Below are 27,653 nucleotides of genomic sequence, written 5' to 3' on the forward strand. Positions count from 1 at the left end.
TAACAAGAACCCCTTCGAGGGTTGGAATTATCACCTCGAAAAATAACAATACGACACATTGGAGAATAGCCTTGAAAAAGTCGGGGGTTACATTCCCCACAACGACGAAACACGTGTCGGCTGTGACGTCTCCTGAAATAAAACTTCAACCATCCTGAATAAAAGGACTAAAATTCAGTTTTATGTGTCAAATGTATGGTGGAAACACATGTATATACGTGCATTATCTTATAAAAGTGTGTGCTAAGGAGAATCACGTCGCAAACTGCTTACCTGCACTCCCCCTGACCCCAGGGGGGGCCAGCTGAGTAGTTTGCCAGGGCCGGTTTTTGTTATCAGTCCGGCCCTGATCAGAACACTCTATTTTTGAACTGGCGCTCCTACAAGACTCTAGCGGTAGTTCCTCGGACCCAACCGTACGGCTATACAAACAGTTTTGAACTTAAATTTCTCAATCACTATTGAATGGAATTACACCTAATCACAAAAAGTACAATCTTTGCATCAAGATCTAGCTTCCTTCCAAATTTCATGTAATTCCGTTCAGTAGTTTTTGGGGTAGCGTGGCCTACAGTAGTCAATGGAAAAAACATGGAAATTTTGCATTTTGGGACCCCCTTTTCTCAGCCCCCACTTGAGAGCTCAACCCAAAACTTTACATGCACAAACTAGGCACAAAAGAGCACTTTTTTGTAACGTTTTGGGAAGATTCGTCAAATGGTGCCAAAGTTAGCAACAAAACAAAAAAGGCCTTTTTTATTCAAGCGCTGACCTAACTATAACTTTGCGACTGCCACTGGGCAATATACATATATAAAACTATATTATCAAATATTTTAACAACCTTTTTAATTCAAAAGTAAATGTGATTATTTTATTTGAAAAATAAATTGAAATTCTATACATACATTTTGGCAATTTTTACTATATTTTAAACAATTCATTAAATTCAAACATTATACTTTAGGTGTTGCCTAAATAAATGTTATATAGTGATGTCGATGTTTTTCATATTTTGTTATTATACATTAAAATGAGTACGTACGAATAATTTACAATAATGTTTAATATGAAATTATTTGCGTTTCTTCCGGCCTCTTCTTTAACATTGCTAAATTCGTTTATCGGGGCAAAGCACAGCCTGCTGCAGACTCGAATGAAGTCCCAGCACAAGGCTTCGAGAGACTCCGACACAGATAAAGGAGGCCGGCCCTTCTATATTCCATTTCGAGCACTGGAGGACAGAAGACCGAAGAGCAACATGATTGAACTGGAGCACAATGCAAACTTTTTAAGAAAGCCTCTGTCTAAAACTTGTCCTAGAGGAGCGATTAAACAATATGGAAAGTCAGAACCAATCTAACCGACTGGACACTAAAGCCCAAGCTATTACACACAGATGCGTTTGTTCTTCATCCTCTGTACAGTACATGCTAGTACTCTGAAGTAAATGTTAGATGACAGTCGTCGCTTTATAACACACCTAAATATATACATACCAATTTCTTCACATCCCCTACATTTTGCAGAGCAAGACACCCATTGAGAACCCCATGCGCCCACGTCAGTTATCAAAGTAAGCCCAACACAGATTGCTAACTTTATTACATTAATCCAACACAATTATGAAGAAGAAAACCCCGGGACAAGCAATTTCCACTTCTGTATTCTTTTGTGCCGCGCGGATGCGGAGGTGTGCCTCGCGCGCACTGACAGTGGAGCACCAGGCGCCCACGCGTTCCAGAGGCTGAAACTCTTTCCGACTCAGCAGATCCATTCATGCAGCAATAACAGCAGGAAATGGCAGACCCACTAACCTAAATACTGCTCGGAGCACAAAACGAGAGCCGGTTTTATGAATGGCGGCCCCTCCGAGAACTAGAGCAGGGTTAAATGGCCGTTCCAGTCAGAAATGGCCGCCCATTCATGCGCCCCCGCTGAGTCCATGAAGGCCGCCCCAACGCAGCAATCCGCGGCTATTGTGCGGCCTGACTCATCTCCAGGGACTTGCATTCAGACTTTCGAGTTCCTTTGCGTTTCAGTGTAGGGCAGGGTCTCCTCTGTTTGTGCAAAAGAATGAAATTATTATCGGAAACAGAGAATTTGGGACACTTCCAATATAATCGGCGTTTTCTCCTTTTCTTTTCATCGTAGGTTGAACTGCGTCCGTTTCTTCAGACTATCATCTCAAAAGAATAAAGATTATAATGCCACGGGAGACCAAAAATGCGGGGCAGATGGGGGCAGTGAGGAGGGGAGTTTTGTGAGAGTCCTTTTACATAACCGAGTTGTGAGCGAGCCTTTTCTTTAACTTGAACGAGGTGCCCGGCTGCGCCTCTGGTTCAAGAAGCTGTGAGGATCACCGCATCCTTGGCCTGCCCGAAGAGGGTGCAAACTCTCACAGCCCCAACCATTGCTGGAGGAGTCCAGTCACCTGCCTGTTTTCTTACTGCACTGAAAGAGCTCCAGGTAGCAGGCAGGTAAGAAGTGCAAAGCCTGAAAGAACCGCTGGACTTCAGGGGAGACAGGATTCCCTCACTAGCAAAGAACATATGCGAAAACAGGCTGGAAACCCCTCCCCGGACTGGACAAGGAGTCAGGGGTGGCAACACAGGTATGGTGTCCTCAAGGGCACAACAAGAACTGACAAAAGCCATTAGGTCTGGGTTTAATGTACTAACACTGGAAGGAAGAGGATGCAACGGCCAGAGCTGCCGACAGCGGAGTGGAATGGAGGAGAAAAAAACACCTAAACAGTCAATAGCATAAGGTGAGACAAGAATACTCTGCTGGGCTGAGCTAGGAAGTGATTGTCAAAGTCTACAGCCTATGGCAGAAAGAGGCAGGTGGAAGAAAGCCAATGGTTGAAAGAGACAGACAAGGAGTCCGCACTAAGTATATTGTTAGCAATAGGTCTGTTTGACAGATATGCTGTCAAAACCAATACCTAATAAAAAAAGATTACTCTACTTAGAACATTAACTTGGCTGTGCTCAACAACAGCACTACCAGACGCTCTGGATGCTACAGCCACACTCTAAGCGACATCACTCAGAAGGACCATGAAATAAGGTAAATTGATGAGCCCCAAACAGTAAGAAAACCGTCAAAGGGAGAGGCTTTTCTCTCACTCAGATTCATATTTAAATGGCAATGTCATCAATTCTTTACATTAAACTGAGCTTTTGCTGGGAAGAAAGGCAACTCCGAAGCGAACCTTCCTCACTGGATATGTGCTTAACCACAGCCGCCTCTGGTGCTCCGATTCAAAGAAGGGAGCTCCTGCAGAAGGGTGTCAACAGTTTCTTTTCTAGCTACTCACAAATACCGATTACTTCTGGTAACTTGTTGAAAATGCTCACGCTAATAACTCGAGATCCATGAAAAGCTTAAACCTACTCAATCTTCTCCTTTCATCTCTCTCTCTCTCTTTCTTCCAGTCTCAACTAATGATGCAATTCATTACAAATAAATACCGTGTTACTCATTAGTATGCATTCCGTAAATCCGCGTAAACCCGCTCCTCCACTACTCCAACTTGTTTAAATAACTGAGAAGCCTTGAGCTGTATCAGTAAGTTCGTCCTAGCTTAATCACAAGCTCGACTTAACGACAATCTGCCATTCCTACAATGTTTTTCATTGAATGAGAAAAGTGTATATCTCTTAACCACACAAGTAATAACATCTAAGCATTATCCAACTCATTACATTAAAAAAATTAAAACTGCCCACGTTAACTGTGGTGTTATGCAAACTGTTCTTTAAACAAGCATTTATAAATACAGTGGGATTGACCTTGCCTAACTAGCTCTCCAAAACTTAGACATTGGCAACAACATCCATTCTAGGCTAAGAACTGAGGGACATCAACCGTGTTCACCAGGGAACATGTGATGTATGTTCACTTTTCAAAGACGGTTTTGAAGGAGAGAGGGGCTAATGAATACACTTGTGTCCATAACCACTCTGCCAGTTAAAACCATCTATTTTCTCGGAAAATAATGCGTCAGTGTCCATGAATCAGAGAACCAGACAATAACATGCATCAGTGGCGCAAGGGAAGAGGTTGTCCAATGTAAGTCCAGGAAGCCAACAGACTTTCACGTAATGTCCGATTAGGTAAATGAGTCTCATTGGGTTTCATTGTGTGCGCAACCATATTAAGTGAATAGTCTGAAAATCTGGCATAGATCCAAGGCTCCAGATCTTCGTTGGACGGCACTATCATAGGCAGTCATGCATCAGTTGCCTTGGGTATCATAAGTGTCAGTGGCCCCAGCTCGTGCAGGCATCAATAGGATTGTAGTAAATTGGCATTAATGACTTCTCACGGCAATAAGCATTTTTGTTAGCCCTACTCAGGAACAAACTTTACTAGCCCTGCTGAGTGATCAGCATTAATGGACCCATGCTGCAGCCAACTTTGATGGCCCCATACATTAACAAGTTTTAACTGCTCCAGACTGCAACTTGCATTTATGGTCCCACCTTGTAATAACCAAATAGCAGGGCCAATCAGTAGCAAGCATTAGTGCCCCATATCAGTGGCCCAGTACAGTAACAGGCATTAATGACCCCTCACATTAACAATGAATAAAAGCTCCACATAGTACCAAATATTAATGGATCCACACAGGAACCTGGTTGATGGCCCAATACAGTAACATGTATTAACAACCCCAAACTTTAATGAACAATAAATGGCCGAACACCGTGAGAAGAATTAATGAGCAAGTCCAGTTTAACACCAGAAACTGGTTCGGTCGGTGAGCACAAACCCTGGGGAATGATTCCTGCCAGCACTAGCAAGGACTTCAAATTCCTCGGAGGAATTCCTTTTTATCTTAGATGGAACACAGGCGGAAGGATTTTCTTTTGCCTATGGATGACAACAGTACTTTGTTTTTCCTAGCAACTGCCCAGATCAGCACTTTGCCTTACAAAGTCATTTGAGTGAATATATATTTTGCCATAAATGGCGCTGTCAAAGAGAAGCTAAACCCTTGCTGAAAGTATAATGCACTGGTGGGATCTCATTGAGGACCCGAAGAGGACTCATTGATGGGTGAGAAACGCAGCCCCATTGAGATGTAATGGCATGAAGGTCAATGGGGCTGCTACTGAAGTCAGTAGAGATGAACTAGGGTTATTTCGATGTCATTTGGGTCAACTGGGTTGAACCATTCAATGGAGCGTAACACTGTACTATGCTCCACTGAAGTGACTGGAGGTGAATACCTGCAGTAAATAGGATTACGGCTTGTGAAAAAGGTGATGCTACTGAAATATATGTGAAACAGTAAAAGAGGGTTAATTACCAGAGGATTAAGTATAATATATCCATGATTAACTTAAGTTCCTTGAACCTTTGTGAATCAGAACTCCCAATGTTTTAAAAGCCTGGACAGTCTTGTGACAGCCTCAGCCACCCCAGGTTGTGTCACAGCTACAACCTGGCTAAACAGTGACAGACGAGCTAAACCTGCTGGGCTACTTCTGCCACTAAATTAGGAGAACAGATTAATATACTTTGTGATGCGCGCTCTCAGCTCACGCCTGTGCTGGCACCCTGACACACGATGCGTGTCTTTCCAGCTTCCTTGTCTGCATGCCACTTTAATCTGCAATTATGTTTTTGACATCTTGGATTGGTATAAGTGCCTTAAAGCAATATGATGTAGCTAAACTTGCCACGTTCACACTGTAAAACAATTGTGTAATGTATTAAACGTCTGATGCAAACTGGTTATTTTTTAACTGGGTGTGTGGACTGAAAGAAATAATTAGACTATATTCACCTATACTCTGATTTTGCTGGTCAACAACATGCTTCCTTCACTCAACATCAATGATTACAACCCTAGTGCCAATCATTTCTCATAGTCAATAAGCATGCACAATTCTGGAACATCATCAGGCTAAAAGGATTTTGCTGTGTAGACTGTGGTGGCTCAGTTTGTCTTTCTTGAAGGGCAAACGTTTTCCTAATTACAACTGATTGTAATCCTGCCTCTGTTCGAAAACTATGCACAGCTCATTAACAATCTTCGCCACAAGGGCTGGGCTGGGCTTGAAACCCAGCATTTATCCCTCAAATTAGTTTTATACTAATGCTCTAACTTAACTGATCAGACTTCAGTATCTTTACTTGGCTGCTTTCATGTCTAGGCTCTTTTCAGGTCTGCTATGATACAGCCATGAAAGCTCACTCTCATTGCTCCATTCTAGCCATGATCCTCTTGCTCTCTATCCGTGACAGCAGGGTCTGCACCAGCTAGAACCGTTTGTTTGTTCCTTTGACTCAAAGAAGCACCTGTTACAGATTGAAAGAAAGTGCCACTTTTTCAGCGCGGGCTCCCAATTGTTTTGCGGACGGATGTTGCTAGTTTTGAACTTTGCACACTGGGACATTGCAGTCTCCTCCCGAAGGTATGTGCTGTGCTCCCAACAACATGACAAAGTTGGCTAAACTCGAATTGGCGTAGTTTAGAATAAACTCATAACCCTGCTATCTTTGGTTTGGGACAAGCTACAAGAATATTTCAACCCCTATTTTTAATGTTGATTAAAAATCAATTCAGTGTTAAAGTCGGATTTAAAAAAAATGTATAGGAAAAGTGACTTTTAAAAGTTAGACCTTGTCTGCCTGATCAGGGCCGGACTGGGAACCAAAACAAGCCCTGGAAAAGAGCTCGGCCGGCCCCCCTGGGAGCGGTCGCGCTGTTTGCCAGGGCCGGTTTCGGCAGATTTAGTTACAGGGGCCGATTTGGCAGCTAAGCTGCAAAAACGGCCCTGTAACAAAAAACGGCCCCCAGGGGCCCAAAATCGGCGCCCACCCTCGGGGCCCACCGGGGAAACGCCCGGTGCTCGCTATGGCCAGTCCGGCCCTGTGCTTGATCCTCCAATAGGCTAAGCAACAGAAGCAGGGCCTTGTTCGTGCTTCTCCTTAAAGAAGAGTATAAACTACTTTCAGGGCAGAAGCAGAGGCTTAGGTCTTTTGGCAGGTAGTCTTGGGTGTCAGGCATCTGATGCCTATCAGCTTAGCAAAAGCAGTTGCGGAGCATTCAGGATCATCACTAACTTGAAAGGAACCAGGGGTGAGGCAGGCCCATTAATAGTTATAGGAAAAAATAAGTCTTTTTGCTCTCTAGGTCACCTGCAGCCAGCTTGGCACCTGCCCAGTGTAAAGGAGGGCTGTTCCAGAACCAGTTAGATGTAGCTGAAGAGGAAAGGACTGATGATTTCCCTAAACACACATCTGGCACACCAGCAGGCTCCAAGGCCAAAACGTTTCTACCATCTTTGATTTGCCACAAAAAAGTGTTCTCTGGAATAGTTTGCATTAAAGAAAACAGGATGTGCTGCAAAAGTGGAAAGGGTTAACACCAAACTTTTTCTCATTGATTACGGAGTAGCCAGCAGTCACCCGTCCATGGCTAGTGAATCTAGCAAAAGTGGCATTTCACCCACTGCTCAGCAAAACACACTCTTGACCTGTGGATGAACAGAAGATGGGAATTGTTTTGTGGAAACTTGAAGGGACTCCAATGTTTAGTTGTCTGAAATCCTGTGTGGCTACAGGGACCCAACAAGCTGCAAGAGGCTTTTTTCCTGAAGTGCCCAGCTGACCAGTAACAACTGGACCTGGACTAGACTTTGTTGGTGGCCTCGACTGGAGTGAGTCCAGGCCCCTTAAGTGCTGTGTACGCACGTAGGGGGTGTATAGAGTGGATTACACATACAAAATATACAAACAGTAAGGACCCCAATAAGGCAAATTGCTCTGTTTGGAAAAAAACTGCCCTCACTCACATACCAAGGTATGTGACATGCTTCATCATCGGGCCTGCTTACAATACCCCCTGGTGTAGCCACACACAGGGCAGAGCATTAGGGAGGGGGAAAATAATAAATTCTTCTTAACAAGACGTACAACCAGGACAATTCAACAAAGACGACACATAACACAAATATTGGTGAAAGCCGTGCAAACACCTAGTGACCACAACTGAAAAGTGCGACAAAAGGTGCAGTTTGGAAAGTGATTAAAACTGATTAAGGGTGCCAACCAAAACACAACCTATATTAAACTTTTCTTGATACCCCTATCAGGATTAAAAAATGAAAAGGATGGGAAAAAGCCTCAAAGAGATAATTAGAAACCTCAAAGCTTCCCTCCTACCACTGCCAGAGTCAACATGTTTCGACCGCTCTGTGTGTGCCTTAAAGGTCACTCCGGTCTTCTTCAGGACCGTCGCATTCAGTGCCACTCTGGGTCCCTCCGTACTTCGGATAATGGTACCCCAAGGATGAGGCAGGTCTGCTAGATCCGTGCCCCTCCCGTGTTGTGTGTGGGGACTGCTCCCTCAGTGCTGTCCCTTAAGTCCTGGGAGCCCTAGAAGTGGCCAAGAGAGCTATCCCAGATAGTTTAACAATCTGGGACTTAGAAAGCTTTTTTACTTCCAAGACCTCCAGAGCTTCAATGGGACTTTGCGGCTAAGGCGTCCGTCTTTGAGAGGATTTTATCTGATATAGCTTCCATGCTTGCCCCACTGGAGAATTTTGAGCTCCAAAAAGAAAACATGTCTAAAGGTACATTTTGACTGGGCGAAGGCTCAAAAAGTACTATCCACTGAGAGAACATTGGAAGCCATGAAATTTGAATATTCCCAGTCAAAGTCTTTCCCACCAAAAACAACAGCTTCAGCAAGACCACGTCCAATGGGTATCTGACTTCGAGGACTTTACAAGTTACAATCTGTTGCCTTGCCCCGTTGAAAAATTTTGACTTCCATTTTGGAGACTAAGTTAGAAGGTAACATTTTTGACCTGGACAACCCACTTTGTGTATCAGACACTTGCTCCATCGTGCTCACTTTGCCAATGCTTGTTGGAATATGGAGCAGCCCAGCAACCTATGGCAGTTGACTGGCCCTCCAAAAAATAAACAAATGTAAATATCTGCCAGGGTGGTAGAGCAACAGAGGAGCAGGTGGAGAGAAGGAACAGGGATTGGGCACTGGAGAGGGAGCAATTGAGATAGGAAAGAACATTCTGGTTTGACTGCGAGGAGTAGAGAATCAACAGAGAAACAGGTGAAGTAGAAGCAGCACATGAGAGAGATCAGGAAACACAAGCACTCTCATAGAGTTCTTAAAGAAAACGAAAAAAGTAGTTCCTCAAATATGAGCAGTGGAAGGATACAAGCCATTGTCAAACACAACAAGAGAAGGCAAGCCAATTAATAAGCGCCAAGAAACCGTTTCGGTGAACGTGCGCGGTATAAGAATTTTTAACATAACATAACATAAGAAGTAAGCAAATGAGAGTGACATAAAAGCTAACCAATGGAAATCAGTGGGCAGGCTAAACACTGTCTGTAGATGAAACCTAAATATGATTTGTGGTCTGTAACTATTTTATGATCTAAAACTACAGATTCAACCTTGCCTTTGTATTCAAGTAAAACATATTTTGAAGTACAAAAAATTAAACAGCAGCAGGAATGGGGGGGGGTAAGCTTTATTTGATCTCTAGGATCTTAAAAGCAGCATACAATACATAACAAAACAACAATACATAGTTATACTTAAAATTATACATGGGTGTATGGTTAAAACTTTATATAAAATTTGAATTATTAGTCACGTTAGCCATAATTGTCAGAGAGTAATCAACCTAAAAGGACAATCCTTGTACAAATACTCTTACTCAATACAAGGTCTCTCTCTTATATGGGTTATCTAGACTAACCTTATATAAAGTATAAAATAAGAAAAAAACGAGAACTACGACCTGCGTCTTACAACCTTTTAAAAGGATAATGAACACAGTGCAAGTGCAGATTGAAATTAAAAAGTAATAAGACCCATGTGCAAATAAGCAGAACGTGAGCTGCAACACCTAGCATAAGGCAGAAGGTTAAAAAAAGACATCCTATTCAGAGTGCTATTGTAATTAAGATGGAGCTCACTGAAGGTGACCACTGTTGGACTATTATTTGATATGTAAGGATATTACAGTAATCAAGAAACAGCAATTAAACAATTTACGCTTCGTTGTTCCTATGCCAGGCAAAAAGTATAACATTTATATATTACAATATACACTTGGAGAAAAGACCCTTCTAAAGTGAGGTAGCCGAACTGGAGCAAAGTTATTCTAAAGTACGTAAATGTTCACAGTCCGTCAAGACCAGTAAGTTGGATAGCTGTAAAGTGGTAAGAAAACCTCTAAGCAAATAAAAAATCAACAGCATGTTTCCACTGCAGGGGATTCCAGGTGGCACTCTGCAGAACAAATCATTGATGCACGTAGAATGGTGATAATCAGTAGCAGAGATCAGCCTAGGATTAATTATTGGGTATTTTGAGCCTGGTTCCTTGTAATGAACTTTAATTGGAGGGTGCTAGCTTTACGAATTGAAGCAGCAGCAACTTTATTTTTTTTTAAACCGATTGCTGTGACCCTTTGTGGCGGTTACCTTATTTTCCAGTGATTTTATTGATACTAATGGATTGCTTAAACTTGCGATATGCCTGATGAATAAAGATCATAAACCTAATGTTTAGAGTCGTGTTCTCTGGATTCAAGGCCGCAATGATACCCTGCTTGCAGGTCCAGACTCCAAGTTTATTCCACCCAGGCCTCAGTTTTGATCTACCAGAGTCCAATATTGCTGGGCAGAGGCATACAACGTGCACCAGAGATTCCTCTGATTGTCCACAGCCCCTACACACCACCTCGCCGGCGTAACGTCGTCAGGTAGGAATGGGTTTTAAAAAATGATACTCACCCAGCCTAAGCACCAAAAATCTCTGTTTTAAATGTATAGAATATGTGCAAGCATGGTGAGGCAAAGGTGGGACCAACTGATAAGATTTAATTAATACCCATGCGTGCTATCGTTTAGGTAGAATCTCTCTGTCAGACAAACTGGAGCACACTTGAGTACGCTTCTTGGTGCTTACTTTAAAAAGGCTTCTTTTCTTGGGTTGAGAGCCCACAGTTCACTTGCTGATCATTTTAGCAGGCATTCATTAAAAAAATCGAAGCAGCAGGAATAAGCACTTTCGATTTCCACTTTGATGGTCAGAAATCTGATTGAGTAACAATTAATGACTTGCATCTCAAATTGGTCTTGGTTTTAGAACCAATCACAACACTTCAAATATAACATCACTGTTTTATTAAAAGAGAGGTATGGTGACCAAGTGCTGGCATCCATGAATCTTCAGTTCTCTGAAAAAGATATATTTGCTAGTATGTTAGGAGTGAACAGTGCTTTTTTAGTTTGAGTCTACCAAACAGCATATCTATTTGTCTGGGTGCAAAACACCTATTGTCAGCTTACCAGATCTTACAGGGGTCTTAACGCCGCCCATTGCTTACCATCATTTAGCATTATTGTGACTTGTTTATTTATTAAATGGCTTCCTTTGTCCATATCGTGTCTGTCTGAGCCGCTTGCATCCTTCCAGTGATCACTTTTAGTAGACAACTTTTTCTCATTTCAATTTAACACTTCACAAGAGTGCATGTGCTTTCCAGTTGTTTTCCAGCGGTTTCCCTTGTGTGCTTATCTCCATGAAATTGCGCTCATGTTGCTCTCACTCGTGTGCTTCTTTCCCGAGGTTGCTTTCTATCACCATTCTTTCTGCCCCCACATATTGCTCTCTCTCCCGTATCCTCCTTCTGCCATCCTCAGTGCTTTCCCCATCCTTTGTGTTGCTTCTGCTCCCTGCCCTCTTTGTTGCTTATCCTCCGATGACTCAGTGTTGCCGACTCAACCACACCTGCCTTATTTTTTTCTCAAACCGGGTGGAGGACACAACAAGTGGATTGGTGAATAAAAAAATTAAAAAATTGACAAAAATGAGGCTGCATCAATTTGTAAGCATGCATGCACTCACCTTTAAAAATGACATGGCCACAACAGCCACTTCATAGAACCTTGGTTTTTCCCCTCAGTAGCCATGCTACACAGCATCACTGATAACCACTGGTAAAACCAATAGTTCTCAAAGGCAAGACCTACTTGCTTTGCCAATACTTATTTTATTGTGTCGTTCAACCTCGATTAACCAAACTTTACATCTGAACTATCCATTCACGCCAATATATGTTTAAAAATTCTGTCGCTCTAGCAATCATATAAACGGTTGTGAATGCAAACTGTTAAATCTGTGGTGTTTTAGGTTGATGTGACCAGGAAGAGATTCCAAATGCATTATTAAGAAAGGAAAAACGTCTCTGCTTCTGCCTTTAAAAAAAACTGATGATATCTATATTACATATATTTTTTTAAATCTGTAAGGAATGTGTTGGATTTGGAGCTTGAGGAACAAATGATAGAAGCTTTTTGGTATGAAATGAAGCGCTTAATTTTCAGCAATTGAGGTGACTGGAGGTTAATTTCATAAAAGTGACAATTCATCGCTGAAAATATCGTACCCTGCTGAAACTTCTCGTAGTGGGCCCAACTATAAAAGATGGTGCTCTTGAATTCACCCTTGCAGTAGTCTGGCCCATATGCTTTATGAGCAAACGAGAGTAGTTTACTTTTGAAAATAAGTCTTTGAAACTAAAGTCTCTTTGTTTTTGAAAAGTCGAGTGACAATTTCTTAACAAATAATTTTCACAGATAAACATAATAATGTAGAGGGCACTCCAAAACCATCTTCTATAATAGATGCAGAATACAATTGCTTTTAAATCCAAATTGCAATAATTTATTTATGTTATATGAACCATTTCTTATATACAATAAATCATTCAGAAAAATGATGAGATTCTAAAAAAAAGAATGTCATCACAATATAATGCTCATAATACAATCCTCAAACGCTATTATATGCTTTCCTCGTATATAACTTCAATGTAATTACAACCATAAGAAAATCAATTAATTGATGACATTGCAGAGAAGAAAATATCATCACCATTCAATATCCTGAAAAAGGGGTCGAATGAGCACTGTCCTATGTATGGTGTCAAAATCCTGACTTTTTGAGACAGGATAGTAGAGCCTAAGTCCTTTTGTATCTGTTATTCCATTTATTAAAAAACATCAAAGAAAATTGCCAACACATGATTCGTCGGTACACAGTATATTCCCTATTTGGCTCATGTACTGATATGTTACCTTCATTTCCCTCAAACTGCAAAGTGCTCTGATATCCTTCGGGATCAAGTTTGCGCTATATAAAACTTTATAAATAAAAGTGTATGGCAGAGTAGCCCTGTGTTGTCTGCTTCGTATTTGAACACTTCTGACTGCCCTGGTGTGTTTGTCTGCACAGGAAACTCATGTCCGAGCTCCGGTAGCAGGGGCTGTACTGTTTTTGACATGCTCTGCTCATCAGCAGATTACCCGAGCCTGCAAACAATCGGTTTTTAACAAAGTGGTTTTACTTAAAGAGGGCATCCTAGCAACAAAGGTAACTACCCTTCCCATGTCTAGGTCATAATATAAGTAATGGTTGGTGACAGCTGGTTAATATCAAGGATTAAGATGTGGAAGAGTGCCAGCAGATGGTTTGTGTATATCAAGCATGCTGTTAGGAGAGCGAAAACATTTAATTTGCATAATTATTGCATGCATAAGAATAATGTGATTTACATTGCTTAATAATGTGCGCATATTAATCATATATATTTAGTATTTAGTCTTTAATTGTATTTAGTGACTGTATTTAGTCATGTTAAATAGTCAACATTAGCTACTTTTTCTCTTGCCATTTTGAATGTCAATTTATACATGAATGGCTATTATATTCGTTTGTTTTGCACGTTTTGTGTTTTTCCATTGCAGATTATGTGTTTTCCTGGATGCCTTTTGTTAGTTAGTAGATCGTTATTTGTTATGTATTAGATGATGGATACTGAGGTTCTCCTAAAGAAGAAGATGCTAGTGTGGGAGGGCAACTCGTGGAAAGAGCGGACTGTAGCTGACAAAGTGTTTTGTGTAACAATCCAAGGACATAGCCATGCATGGATCATTGGGCATGAGAAAGTGCGGAGTATACCTGCTCCCAGGGTCTGTAGAGAACCGATTGTTTTTTTAAAGTGGGAACATGATGAAATGTTGCATTTAATGTTTTGCAGAATAATATTAATAATGTGTGTGCCGGAGACTAGTTAAGAGAGATGCTTGCAGACTTTGAACTGAGAAGACCCTTCTCACCTTTATGGAACACCCTTTCTGGATATGCTGTATTCTTTATGTGATTCTCGCTAACGTTCTATTTGTTCTTATTTGAAAATATGGACTCTTGGACCTTTTGAATTTGTAATTGATGATGCCTGAATTAATAACTATACACATAGATTAAGATTCAAGAACCCACGCTGTGTAGTTTGAGAGTATGTGTATCCCCCAAGCAACTGGTGTGTTGTTAGACAGTATAGTCTTTGAGAAAGTCTCATGTCTCCCCTGAATGTTCTTGCACTGCTGCATCCTCTCCACTCTCCCGGCACAGGCCACTGTAGCCAGGTGGCTGTGTGTCAGGTCCGAATTAATGAAGCCTTCCATTGAACAGGAGAGGTGTCTATATGATCACCTCCCTGAATAACACCAGTATGGTGAGGTCAGCCTGCGGTCAGTGAGGAGTGCAGCAAAATGTTCATCTCCTCTCTGGGAAGTCAGGAGTAGCCAGCTTGCTGCCTGGATATTTTCAAAAACAAGATAGTCAGAGGAAAAGGGTGGGACACTTTGCACTCATCTCACTGGATCAACCTGTGGCCTGAAAAGCAAACCCTTGGCAAACACTGTGGCGTAGGGCATTGCCCTTGCTAGTGCCTGAACAAGAGATCTGCTAACTGTGGTCAGCACTGACAGAAGAGAGCGGGAGTTTCTTTTTATCACTCCCAACTGGCTGGAACTGAGAGAAATGCATATTCTCTAGTGATGTTATGGAAGTTTGGCATCACCAGAGAATCAAAGTCATTAACATTATGTTATGCAGATTTGTGGAGTGCACTATCAACCAGAATAGTATCCTGGTGCTGAGCAGGTGTGAGTCAAGTCAAACCTAGGGCCTGGTCACACTACTCAAAAAGCAAGGTCTTCAGCTTCTTGCAGAAATCAAGAAGTGAGGAGGAGGCTCCTATGTGTTTTGGAAGGTTGTTCCACTGTTTAAGAATAATGTAGGAGAATGCTTGGTTGCCATAGATAGTTTTCTGTATGAATGAGATGTGTGGAAATAGAAGTTTGGACGAGTGGAGGTGTCTGGAAGGTTTGAAAAAGCAGATGCGATTGTGGAGGTATGCTGGGCCAGTGAGTTTGAAATCTGCTTGTTTGGATAAGTGGAGCTTCTTCATGTGTGATGCGAGTGGAAAGTTTAGAGTGATCCTGCATGCGGAGTTCTCAATGGTCTGCAGCATTCTGGTGAGTTTTTTGTTGATCCCAGCATAGAGGGAGTTCCTGTAGTCTAACTTGCTAGTGACAAATAACAAGGGCATGCATGACGGTCTTCTGAGTGCCGATTAGAGATACTTGGAAATCTTCCAGGCATGGAAGTAAGAGGCGGTGACGGCCTTGACTTGGGTGGTCATGTCGAGTTTGCTGTTGATGAAGATCCCTAGGTTCTTGGCATGAATTGAATGCTGGGGGTGGTGTCAGTCCTAGCTCTGTTTGCCTCCAGGTGGAGTCCCACAATGAAGTGCTCTTCCTAAAGATCATTATTTCTGGCTTGTCTGTGTGAAACTTCAGACAGTTGGTCTTCATCCAGTGGGTGATTTCAGACATGGAGCCACTGAACATGATCGAGTCTTGTCAGTGAGGATGTCATCAATCAAGCACCATTTGTAAAGCGCAACACTGTCACCCCTATGGGGAACCTGGGTACTGAGTCTCCAAAGAGCGAGGGCTTGAGCCTTTCTGAAGTCTGCCGGTGAGGGCATTGTGCGGAGCTGGAGGGGAAGGTCGTTCCAAGTCTTGGCAGCAATGTAGGAGAAGGAGCTACCACCACTGCAAAAGATGCAGGGGGTGTATGCGAGGCCAGGTGAAGAGCAGAGCAGGTGTCTAGAGGGTTGGTGGAAGTTTAGTCAATGGTTGATATAGGCAAGTCCTAGGTCGTGGAGGGATTTGTAGGTGTGAACTGGCATCTCTTCTGGTTAGGGAGCCAGTGGAGGTCTCTCAGGTAGGGGCAATATGGGTTCATTTTGGGAAGTGCAGGATGAGTCCGGCCGCAGCATTCTGCATGGTCCAGTCTTCTTGATAGAGATGCCGGCATAGAAGGCGCTGCCGTAGTTGAGGCAGCTGGAGTCAAGGGCCTGGGTGATGGTCTTTCTGGTGTTGGGTGGGTTCCATCTGAAGATTCTGAGGGGGCATGCAAAGTGTGCTGTCTTTGTAGTAGGCCAGTGCTGCCGTTTGACTAAGGAGACACACCAGTCCCGCGCTTTCACCTGAAAGATTCTGCCTAAGTGCCCCAAAGACTGAAAGTGCGTGCCAAAATGTAATCTGCAGATGCTCTTAGTCTCTATCGGGCTCTGTTTTGAGCCTTGGCACAGGTGGTCCGTTTTTTTCCAGACTGCAGAGACAACAGTTTACTGTCACTGCAGTCCGGAAAAAAGTGCCAGGGCGCAAAACAGCCAAATAGAGACCCGTTTCGAGACAAGCACATGGATGTGCGCTGCCCACACTGCTCACTTCTCACTGATGGAGAAGTTACTGCATGACGTCATGCCAGGTGAGCTTTGTGGGGGAAGGGAAATCCGTTAGAGAGAGTCATTTTCTCTCTGGATTTCCCTTCTGTTTCTGAAACGCAAAAGCAGCAACATTGTGGTAGGGTCACCAGGGCTTTAATTGGAAGCTTTTTCAATATTATATGTAACAAGATATAGTTGCAGCTTATTTATCTTATTCAACTAATAACCATTGACAAAGCCAATAGTCCTTACTTGTTGTAGGTATGATGTTGCTTACTGTATCACATATCTGGATGCAATGACAGAAACAGCAAAATACAAATTGGGCGGCACACTATACTAAACAAAGATTTTTAGCGCAAGTGTTTAAAAGCCACGCCCCTAATTAGTGGCCACGCCCCTTTGACAGACCCCCCAGTTTTTTCATCCCACTTAAAGCCCTGGACTCACAGTATAAAAATGTGCGTCGAGCCTCAGCAGGAGTTAATATTTTGAACCTCCTGTCAAAAGCCTTTCTTAAAAACACAAATACCACGCCACAGAGACAAACTTGTAGAATGTTAAACGAGTCAAAAGAGGTCAGATCGGTTTACTCCGTTTCCACAGTGCGTGGCGTTGCAGAGTCCTGGGAATGACAACTGCTGAGGAGGTGACGTATAACGTGGATGTTGGCACGAGGGATGTTTAGGACGCCAGCATCTCAGTGAAATTACGATCAGTTCAAAACAACCCGGACTAATGCAGGAACTAAATTTAGCCGTGTTGACGATCTTGTAGAAAAAGTGTGTCACTCAGGTGCTAAGGTCAAAGCAGGTCATGCATCACAGGTGAGGTATGTGACCCACTTTACACTGCGTGCGCCTGGCATTCATTACTATTGCAATACTAAGACACAAGAGTCGCGTGAGTCATGTGAGGAAACAACCTTTGCATAAATGGGCGGCCACTCTGCACCAGGGAAACCTTTCATTAGGCAATTCACCAAAAACCTAATTCGTAAGAAATTATTGTTCACGGGAAGTTATATCCCCTAAGCGCAAGCACCGTGGAGCCAATAGAACTGGCTTGTATTTGAGGTCCTGACTAACACATAGTACAGCCTGCTGTAGTGAATACAAATCTAGTTATTTGTATGCAATGTATCTACGAATGAAAGAATTGAATGTGTGATGACCGAGTGTACTTTGATGATGTACAATAGTCCCTTGTATATTGCGATGCAAAAACTCAATAACGGGTGAAATGGCACACGCAATAGCATGAGATGAGAAAGAAGCTCAGTTGGGTGGAGGCAAGCTCTACATTCTATGCATATTTTAAAGAAGCAGTGACAATAGGTCAAGCAAATAACTGGTATCACGCAGACCTAAAAAAGGGGCTAAGACTTAAGTCCTTCTTGTTTCCAACTGCCTAATATTCTCTACAGTGTTCTTGAATCTGCACCACTGGTCACAACAGAACTTCAGAAAATGGACCAGAATTTTAACTTGCCCCGAACAGGTCAACAAGACTCAGATGGCTCAATAAGTTAACGCATGTTGCTGCAATCTTCAGCGATCTATAGGTCATCACTAAGTTCTATTTCTGGCCAGACCACCTCATCTTTCACTGCTCAATAAAGCTAGTATCTTTAGATTGGGTGCTTGCAATTCCTGGGGGCACATCAGGCGCCAGCAATGCCCTAGAACTAGGCCGCCTCCTCTCGGAGCCGGCACGGACGATGCTGAGAGGTGTATGACGCTTATTTTTGCTCAATAAAAGATTTAATACATAAAATATGGTCTCCAATTTATTTTAAGAGTTTTATATAGCGCTTGCTAGACCCGGAGGTATCAGAACATTTTACATAAGTTCCACATAGTTGGCAAATTACATCAGTCACACATTACAGGAAAAAAAACATAACAATAAAAACATTTAAAGAACCTAGAGGGTAAGTAAAATGGACTGAAAAAGGGAAAGGGGGTATGGTATGTATACGATGGAGAGACGAAGGGAAAGTCTGCCCCAGGTCCGGCTGGGTAGGTGACGGCCACGGGGGAATCCACAACCCATCTCCTCTTCAGCTATCAGGTAGCTCCACCGGGAATCAGGCAGATAGCTAGGTCTCAACTGAAAAACATTTAAAGAGCGAACATTCCCAAACCTCTGTTATGTGGAGAATCCCAAAACACTGTGGACTCTCTCAGAGGGGTGTCTGAGACTCCAGGACATGAATGCTAGGATCCCTCCCCAACAAGGGGAGAAAGAGTGCTTTGGTAAGGGGCACATTTCAGGAGGCCGATTAAGGCCTTTTTCCGCTATGTGTGAACTCTTAACACTGTGGAGTCTCTCAGAGGGGAATCTGAGTCTCCGGGGCAAAAATGCTGGATCCCTTCCCAACAAGGGGAGAGGGCGTGCTTTGACAAGGGGCACAAACATGGAGGCCATTTAGGGACAGTTGGGCGGTAGCGGAGGACTGATACAGCAGACAAGGGGAAATGAGAGTAGGTACGCTAGTACAGACGCCTACTGCCCTAGAGCAGCTAACAATGAAGGTAGAAGGGAAAAACCATGAAAATAAAATAAGTAGGCTGCCAAACTGAACGTAGTTAAATCGAAGTCAAGCACGCGCATGGTCTAAAATGGGAGGGCTAGCAGAAAGAAGTGAGTTAAGGGTGAAAGAGCGTAGGCAGAATAATGAGATTGGAGAAACATTAGGAACAAACGATAGCAGAGGGGAAGGTAAGATGTGGCTCGGGGGAAAGTTTGGTCGCTATTTTAATGTCAGGCCAGTACTGGCAGTCTTCACAGGGATGGTCAAACAATGGATAGATGAGGTGTTGCACAGTACGAACCATTGTGTTAAAGCATGCAAGTAAATGGGGGTGTAGAACATGACATAAAAAGAGTGGGGGGGGGGACAGCGGTATCAGCAATATTCTTGGAAGATGCGTGGATCAGTGGAGAGGAGAGAAGATCAGAGGTAGTCCATGTTAATGTCTCTGGAACGTTCTGGGTCAATCTCAGTATCATAAAATGCCTGTGTGGGCCTGGGCATGCGACGTGTATCGAATGATAGTTTGGGCTGTTGTTGTCAAGTTTGCCCATGTTGCTTGATGCATCAATATTTTGCACCCTTGATAGATTGAGTGCGGGAGTTCATCTTTGTATATTGGGCTAATTAAGGGTCCCGAAGAGTGTTGACCTGGTGCCACCCTTCCGGTCCAACCAGTCTGTATCACTGGGGTTGAAGTGGTATAATGGTGGTGGTTATTAGTCGTGCGTAGCAATGAGGAAATTAGCAGGGGATGGCTCGGTCTATGAGATCTGGTCCCCGTTTTAATAAAAGGACGCCACACTCAAATGGAATAAGTTATTCCAGTTGAGACCTGACATCACAATGTCTACTACGCTTGGAAGGCTAGTATTCAAGCTTTCAAACCACATACCCAGAAACACTCAAGGTTACCACTCACCCAGTTTTTTTAGACGGGGTATGAAATAATATGAAAATGAAATAAAAAATGTAATAAAAGTTAAATGAAATTTTTTTTTTTAAAGAATTTTTTAATACTCAACCATCCCTCCCTCTCACCTATTTATCAGAACTCCCAATGTGCCAAGTAGGGATAGCCTATCTCCAGGTTCATTATAAAAACTCTGTGTTCACAAAAAGTTTCCACAAATAACCATCAGATACCGGATATTATCTAATCAGTTTCATCCAATCTTCCTTACTGTTTAAACGATATCTGAATGCGTCAAATGTTGAAATATACCACTGTTCTCTGGTTTTCCTTTTTTGTTCCAGAACCCTCCTCTTCTGCCACCATAAATCCGTTCTAAAATAAACCACCTAAGATCCGTGCAAATGTGACCAGCTTCTTTAAAATGTTCCACTAAAGGTGCATTCTCCTTGCTGTTTAGGTCTCGCCTATGCAGCGTACATGCGCTGCATAGGAGAGACCTTTAGTAATTGGTTTGCTTTTTCGCCCCAAAACGTGTACGGGTTGCATTTCTTTTAATGGCAGCGCGTGCACGTTTGGAGATTCCCTTGCTTTCAAAACCATCTGTTTGTAATTAACAGATGGTTCCTGCTCACTTCTGCAAGGGAAACAGGCGCAGGCCCCCCTCCTCTCCCCCCCCCTCTCCCTGCTGCCTCCTCCTCTCCTCGCCTTTTTTAAAAAAACTTTTAGCTCGAGGCGCACGCGCTTGTTTCCCTTGCTGAAGAAAAAAAACTCAGGGTAGCAGATAGATGCAAAGATGGGAAGCACACTGCAGCACATCAGTACGCCTGTGCTTGTGTGCAGCTTGCATAAACCTCTCCTGTGCAGAGAACTGGCAGCTTTCCCCTTAACCTTTGATTAGGAAAGAAATGCGATGGGGATCACACAGGTTGGCCTGGACCTGTGTGGAGAATGGTGGCTGCACAGGAAGTGGCTCCCGCTATCTGAAGCTAACCTGTAGTATCAGGCGTGGGACTGTCACATACCCACCCGCGCCCGGAGCGGAAGTGGTAGCACTGTGACTGGGCCCTGCTTAGGCCAGGCCTGACGGTGTCAGCACACCTCATAGCTTCAGAGGACATTTTGCTTTTGTCCATTTTTTCGCTGAGGTTCTTAGTCGCAGCTGCGCTTCCAACCCCTCCCGTTCTCTGCCAGAGGCCGCGGGCAGGGCCTAGCGAGGCCTACACTGGAAGCTCGTCCTAAGGCCTAGCGCAGTGCCCGATCAAATTTTGCCTTTAATTTCGGGGTCCCCTGCCCTGCCCCTGCAGCCAGTTTCCTGACGTTACCTGGCACCCGCTGGGCTGGGCTGCGGCAGCTGCCGTGGTTGCCCCGGAGGTGGCTGGGCTGCACGGAATTGAGCTAGGGCCTTGTTCACCAGGCCTGGGCTAATCAGGGCTGCTGGCTCGCAGTACACGCGGCCTCCTCCTCTTCAGAGCCCGGCTTCATTACGTCACTGCACTCAGCAGCAGAGCGGCGGCCTCTGCACGGAAGAGGGAAAGCCGAGTGTTGCTGCGGCCCAGAGGACGAAGGATCTGCGAAATGCAAACCGCAGAGCTTGACACGTCCCATACCCTGTCATTTATTATTAGTTAGTATTCTCTTTACAAAATATATACAGGTCTGCTTCGAAAAATGTAGTTTACTTGAGTCCATAAAAATATTGTTTTGTTTACTCGCACCCACCGTACACCTGATATAACCGTGCAGGCTGCCCCCTTCCCAGTGCTTTAACCCCTTCCATGCTGATGACGAACCCCAGCCGTCATGCACTACGGTGCTCGTGTGCTGATGACGGCTGGGGTTCGTCACGGCCCGCCCCTGTTCGTGCTGTTTACAGCAAACCAGGGGAAACGCGGCCGCATGGAAAGGGTTAAGTAGAAATACAGATGTGTTGGTGCTCACAATTCAGAATACTCTTTATGCTCTTAAAAAGGTTCGGCATTCTTCCCTTAAATGTGTTGCAGCAGAAAGTGCAGGTACTGTGCCTTTCAAATTAAAGACAGCCAGGTACTCAGTACGAGTCAATTTAAAGCACTGTCCTTAACTATTTGACAAAATCTAATTCAGTATAGTCTCTTTTCTGTAATAAGAACTACTTTTGTAAACTAAAAATCATGCCAAGTTGCCATTATTATTATTTTTGTAATAGTGAGCACATCCAACACGATTACATTAGTGGTCATCCAGTGCAAGTTTACTAGCAGTAAAGACATTAAAGTATCAAGCAGGATTGCCAACAGTATTAAAAATAATGAGTTGTCAGTTTGAAATGCCTTTACTAGGGTAATATTCGTCATTGCTCCTTGCACCAAGATAATAATAAGTCTCTGAGCCTGCTTGACGTATCACTCAATATCAGATTTAAATATATTTTTGAAATTCAACAATTTTTCGCCAAACATCAACTAGTTAGTTCTGAAAACACACACATTTTAATCTTGGAATACCCCAATCCCTGCTCACCCCCTCGGTAGCTTGGCACGAGCAGATAGGCTTATCCCAAAGGCAATGCGTTAAGTATTTGTACCAACACTCACACTAACAGTGAAAACATCACTAAAGGACGCCACACCAGTTTAGAACAAACATTGGCATAGCCAATAGGTCTCGCCTTTGGGACCTTCTAAGTTTTTAGTTATGCAACACATTATCCTTGGTGCAACAACATCAACTGTTGCATGTCTAAACACTTAGAAGTTCCCAAAGGCAAGACATATTGGCTATGCCAATGCTTGTTTTTAAAAGGGATGGATTTTTTTTTGTCCTAAGGAAGGTGGCTTCATCCGGTTTTACCACAAAACGCATCAACGCTTGTCTGTTTTAGGGTTAAATCTGAGGAACGAGGTATTGCGTATAAAACAATGATATCATATCAATACTGTGATTGATTTCTTCAAGGTAACCATGACGAAATCACAAATGTATGTCTCATATTGTGTGTCTCTCATTAATATAGTGTGAAACATGTTAGTCTGTTTTTAACCGCTTAACCGCAGCGCTAATTCCGCCGCGTTGCGGCAGTTTTATTGAGTGGGCGGGCCGTGTCGGCCAACAGACGTAGTGCTCGCAACGGCCGTTGGCCGACAGAAGCAGCGAAGGGGTTAACTGTCTTTTTGGGATTTTGTATACATATGTATGAGCAAAACAAATGTTTATTATATGAGATGATTAAATTTGGATTACATAAATTGGTTTGGTTTTCCTTTTCAAGACTGGTGGAGTGGTAACCATGAGTGTTTCTGGGTATGCGAGTTGAAAGGTTGAAGACTAGCTTTCCAAGAGTAGTAGACTTTTCTAACCATTTATAGTACCCTGACTCTTGGTATAGAGGGGTCGCTTTCGCATTTTTACATCACAATTCCTGCTGCAAGCAGCTATGGTGAAAGGTGGGTGAAGGAACATAATTGCAGCTGCAGTTTAAACAAGGCAAAGAAAACTGGCTTTCCACTCTACTTGCCTGTTTGTCTAAAATCAACAGTACAGACATATTTATGGCAACATATGTGTTTATTGCACACAAAAGATCATCACAGAAAAAACAGAATCCGTTTTTTCTATATATTCTGAGCCTCAAAACTTCTTTTTCAATATGACACATTAAATGGGTTCTAATATCATGTTACAACAAATTACTAACTTCTTTTTGATGTGTTGAGTTTCACATTAGAGTCCACTTTTATTCTTAATGTTGGTAACCATATTACCTTTCATAAGAAAGAACAAGCTGCCCAGGATTTAAGTGGTTTGCAGGAGTGATGGTGTGAATATGTATTGTAAGGACTACAATACCCTGCCTCTGCTGCACATTTTAAAGATATTGCACTTACTTCAGAGTTGCATGACCTTATAAGGAACTGTGCCTTCAGCCTCACTCTGCCTCAATCTATATGGTCTTGGAACTCCTTGGTGACTTGTAATATCCTCATGGTGTATAGCACTAGGTATAATATATATATATATATATATATATATATATATATATATATATATATACACATATATATACATACATATATATATATATATATATATATATATATATATAAAATACGCTGTCTTAGCACTTCCTTTCTGCAAATCAAGGACAACACGAATCCCAAATTCCGGCACAGATATTTTATTTTTAGAGCTGCAAAATCCGACGCGTTTCGGGCAGTTGCCCTTGCTCACAGAGTACATATATACTTTAAAATCAGCAAGTTGCCAGACATGCTCCTCTTTGACGGTAGAAAAAATGAGGAAATGCACAGCTCTCTGTAAACATTTTTCAAGGATTCTTGGAAGCCTTTGCTATTCAGCCCTCTAACCACACAATGACAGAGATGCCGGTAAGATATGATGATTGTATCGTAATTGCATTTATATAGCGCTTACTACCCCTATGAAGCATTGAAGCGCTTTTTCAGCAAGTAGCAAGCTACTCCTGAACCCATAAAGGTTTATTAGTTAATTAGCATAGTGAATTATGAAATTAATTTGAGCAGTGGACATTTTAGTCTGTTATTTGGATTGAAAGGGATGGTGGGGGGATGGAAGAAGTAAGGGTTTGCATTTATATAGTGCTTGCTACTGAAGAGGTGTTAAAGCGCTTTTGGCAGGTAGAACACTACTCTGAAAGCCAAAACAGGATTAGTAGTGAATTAGTATAGGGAAATATGAAATTCATTTGAGTGGTGGATTTGTTAGTCTGTTATTTGGATTGAAAATGAACAGTGGAGGGATAGAGGGAAGGGTCCAGAAAGTTTTTATTTGTTTGACATCTAACCATATCTTTACTACTTCAACAAAATATACTGATAATAAATGCTGCATCAAAATCTGGGCTTGGCGCCCAACAGTGTCATACCCCCAGGGACAGACTTCTTTGCATCTTGCTATCAGAACCACCCCCACATCAGTGATCTACTGGCATTTTGGAAAGTGTGGAACCAGGGGTAATGGTTTTTAATCCTAGTCTCCGAATGGGACTACGCTGTGTGATTTTAGACATTGATTTTCTGTCTTTAGTTATCTTTACAAGATTGGAAGAATTTAGAATTCAGCTTAGAGTTTGTAGTAGTGTGTGAACTGGACTGGAACCCAACACATGCTTATTGGATATTATGTCGATTTAAAGATGTTCCATTACACTGAGGTTTGCAAAAAAAGTGTGTTTGCGTGTGTGTGTATTATCTCCTCCCCATTTAAGGGAATATGGCTGTGATGCACACAAAACGCGTGGGAAAAGCAACAGGGTGCCCGATAAAAACATTTGAAGTGACAGTGCTTTCTTGTTATGTTTTTGCTAGCGCTACTGCTTGAAAACGCACCGACTCCGCGGTGTGCAGAGGTGCCACTGTTAGGGAGTTGTCTAAACTGAAAAACGGCGATGAATGTATCTCAGGAGATTTGCAGATACATTCAGGGGTAATGTGAGGACACGGCGATCTTCCTTCTGGGCGTTCTCCTCTGAAGGAGGCATGTGGCAAGACCAACGTTTGTCAAAACACGTCCGGCGCAGGGCATTAAGATTTCGAGGCAGCCCTGGAATAAATGTCATGTAGTTCATTTCCCGGGCTCTCGGACGGCAGGTGGGGAGCAGAACTACCTCATGGATGGGTCCCATGGGGCACCCTGTGCAGCCAGTGACATAAGACAGGCTCCCGCAGCTGGGGATAGGGTGGGGGAGAGAGCTCCAGGGCCCCCCTCAGCACAGTATCCTGGACTAAGAGCTCCTGAGTGAGCCCTGAAGCGGGGGAGGGGGCCCTCCCTGAACTTTGCAGCCCTCCCTGAACTATGCAGTCCACCCCTTCAAGTTTCCTTACGCCACTGTGTGCAGCGCGGTCGGAGATCCGCCTTGCGTGACCTGGTAAAGGCACCCCGTGCCAAGGGAAGTCGGTGTCCGACGTTTTCAGAATGAACGGGCGTCTTAAACTACACTTTGACGTGCAACTGTAAGAGCATGTCAAGCCCGCACAGGCACAATGCACAATGTGAAAGAAAAGATCCCACTCTGATTGTCAATATTTATCGACACACTCACGTGTTTTGTCCCTATGTCTGCATAATCCAGGCAAAAGGGCGGAAGATTCATTCGGTCAGCTCTTCTCTGCCCAGGGACAGCTAGTAATTTACTGCGCAAGGGACATAAGTTACACTGATTGGGGAAGGGGGGTCCCACCTGCCACCATGCGCACACATGCAGGCACATGGGTAACAGGGATGTGCCTCAAACGACTAAGCGCCGCTGGTTGTGGCTGCTCTCATGATTTCCGATCCGCATCAGTCCAAATGGAAGTACCACTTGCACATAGTATTCCTGCGCAGGTGTGCATTTGCCCGTTTCTTTAAGCGGAAACACCTTAGGCTATTTCCCAAACGTCCCTAAGATGCCCAACCAACGTTGTCTTATCCCTCAGCTTGCAAAAGTCGTAAATGTTAAATCTTTAGGGTCGCCTAACTAATTCCACGACACAGATTGTGTTAATGTATCGTAATCGCCGTGCACAATCACACAAATAGATACAATTGATTTTCTTGCCAACTACTGTAACCCTTCCATTCGCTGTCGATCTGTGTGTCGTCACTGATGACATTACAACATTTCTGTTTGAAATGCTGTTGCTGTGAAATAAGTAATAAAAAATACCCAAGATGACCATCTATTAGTAGCCACTATCCGCAGAGGTCTGCAGGTGCCCCCACCATTAGCCATTTTAATTACTCCTCGTCCTATGGTGCCCACAACGCGTCATCTGTCACTGTAGCCTTTTATTCCCTGCCTACCATCACCTCACACGTGCTTAAGAGATGCCCACCGTGTCCATTGTAACCTCAGATATTTAACTCTCTGCCTACATTAGATGCTCGTGTCCACCAAACCCCTAGTTTCTCTTTCTTGTTGATCACCCCTTGCCTCCTATCACTTAATTCATGTGGACAACCTCTACTTTCGATGTCCATTAGTGTCCCCACTATCGCAAGACATACTTCATGTCTCTACCAGGTGCCCGGTCCACCATCTGCTATCAGGGGGGCCCATCGCCCGCTCTCTTCCTGCCCCCCAGCATCCCCTTCATGCTTTTTCTAGGGGTACCCTCAATCCACTGCCTTCCTGTTCCACAGCATCCTCTTCATGGCACAGGTCGGTTGGTGGGGGTTAGTCCTACCTGCTGATTCGGCTCCCGCCGCTTCGGTACCGGACAGCGACATGGACCAAGCCAGAGTGCGTTCTCCTGCTGCGCGGCCCCGCCGCACACAGCAGGCGGGTTTACACTGGCACCTCAGCCTACACAGGTGGTTGTAAGAAGTTCCAGGGCATCCCAGCCCACAACACAGCGGAGAGGGCTACGCCCACAGGAGGAGCTTAGCTACGTCACGGCCACTCGCCCCACCCTACACGCTGAATGAAAAAACAACTTTCTCAATGAGACCAGTAAGACTTGGCGAACCACCTTTGCAGGCGGGCTCTGTCGTCAATGACGGCCATGCCGAGGCCAGGCTTCGGTTTTAATTATAGATTCACTTTCCAACT

General features: G+C 43.5%; 1 protein-coding gene across 1 annotated transcript in view; it reads right to left on the reverse strand.

Moving 5' to 3' along the window:
- BMAL2 (basic helix-loop-helix ARNT like 2) overlaps positions 1-27,431 on the reverse strand; it is a 191,730-nt gene extending 164,299 nt beyond the window's left edge. The window contains exon 1 of the mRNA XM_086920187.1: positions 27,289-27,431. Coding sequence (XP_086776313.1) covers positions 27,289-27,331 — 43 coding nt within the window. The 5' untranslated portion in view covers positions 27,332-27,431. The remainder of the gene's footprint in view (positions 1-27,288) is intronic.
- Between the last annotated feature and the right edge of the window lie 222 nt (positions 27,432-27,653).

The sequence above is a fragment of the Lissotriton vulgaris genome, chromosome 1_1 (genome assembly GCF_964263255.1).
Source record: "Lissotriton vulgaris chromosome 1_1, aLisVul1.2, whole genome shotgun sequence".
Lineage (NCBI taxonomy): Eukaryota > Metazoa > Chordata > Amphibia > Caudata > Salamandridae > Lissotriton > Lissotriton vulgaris.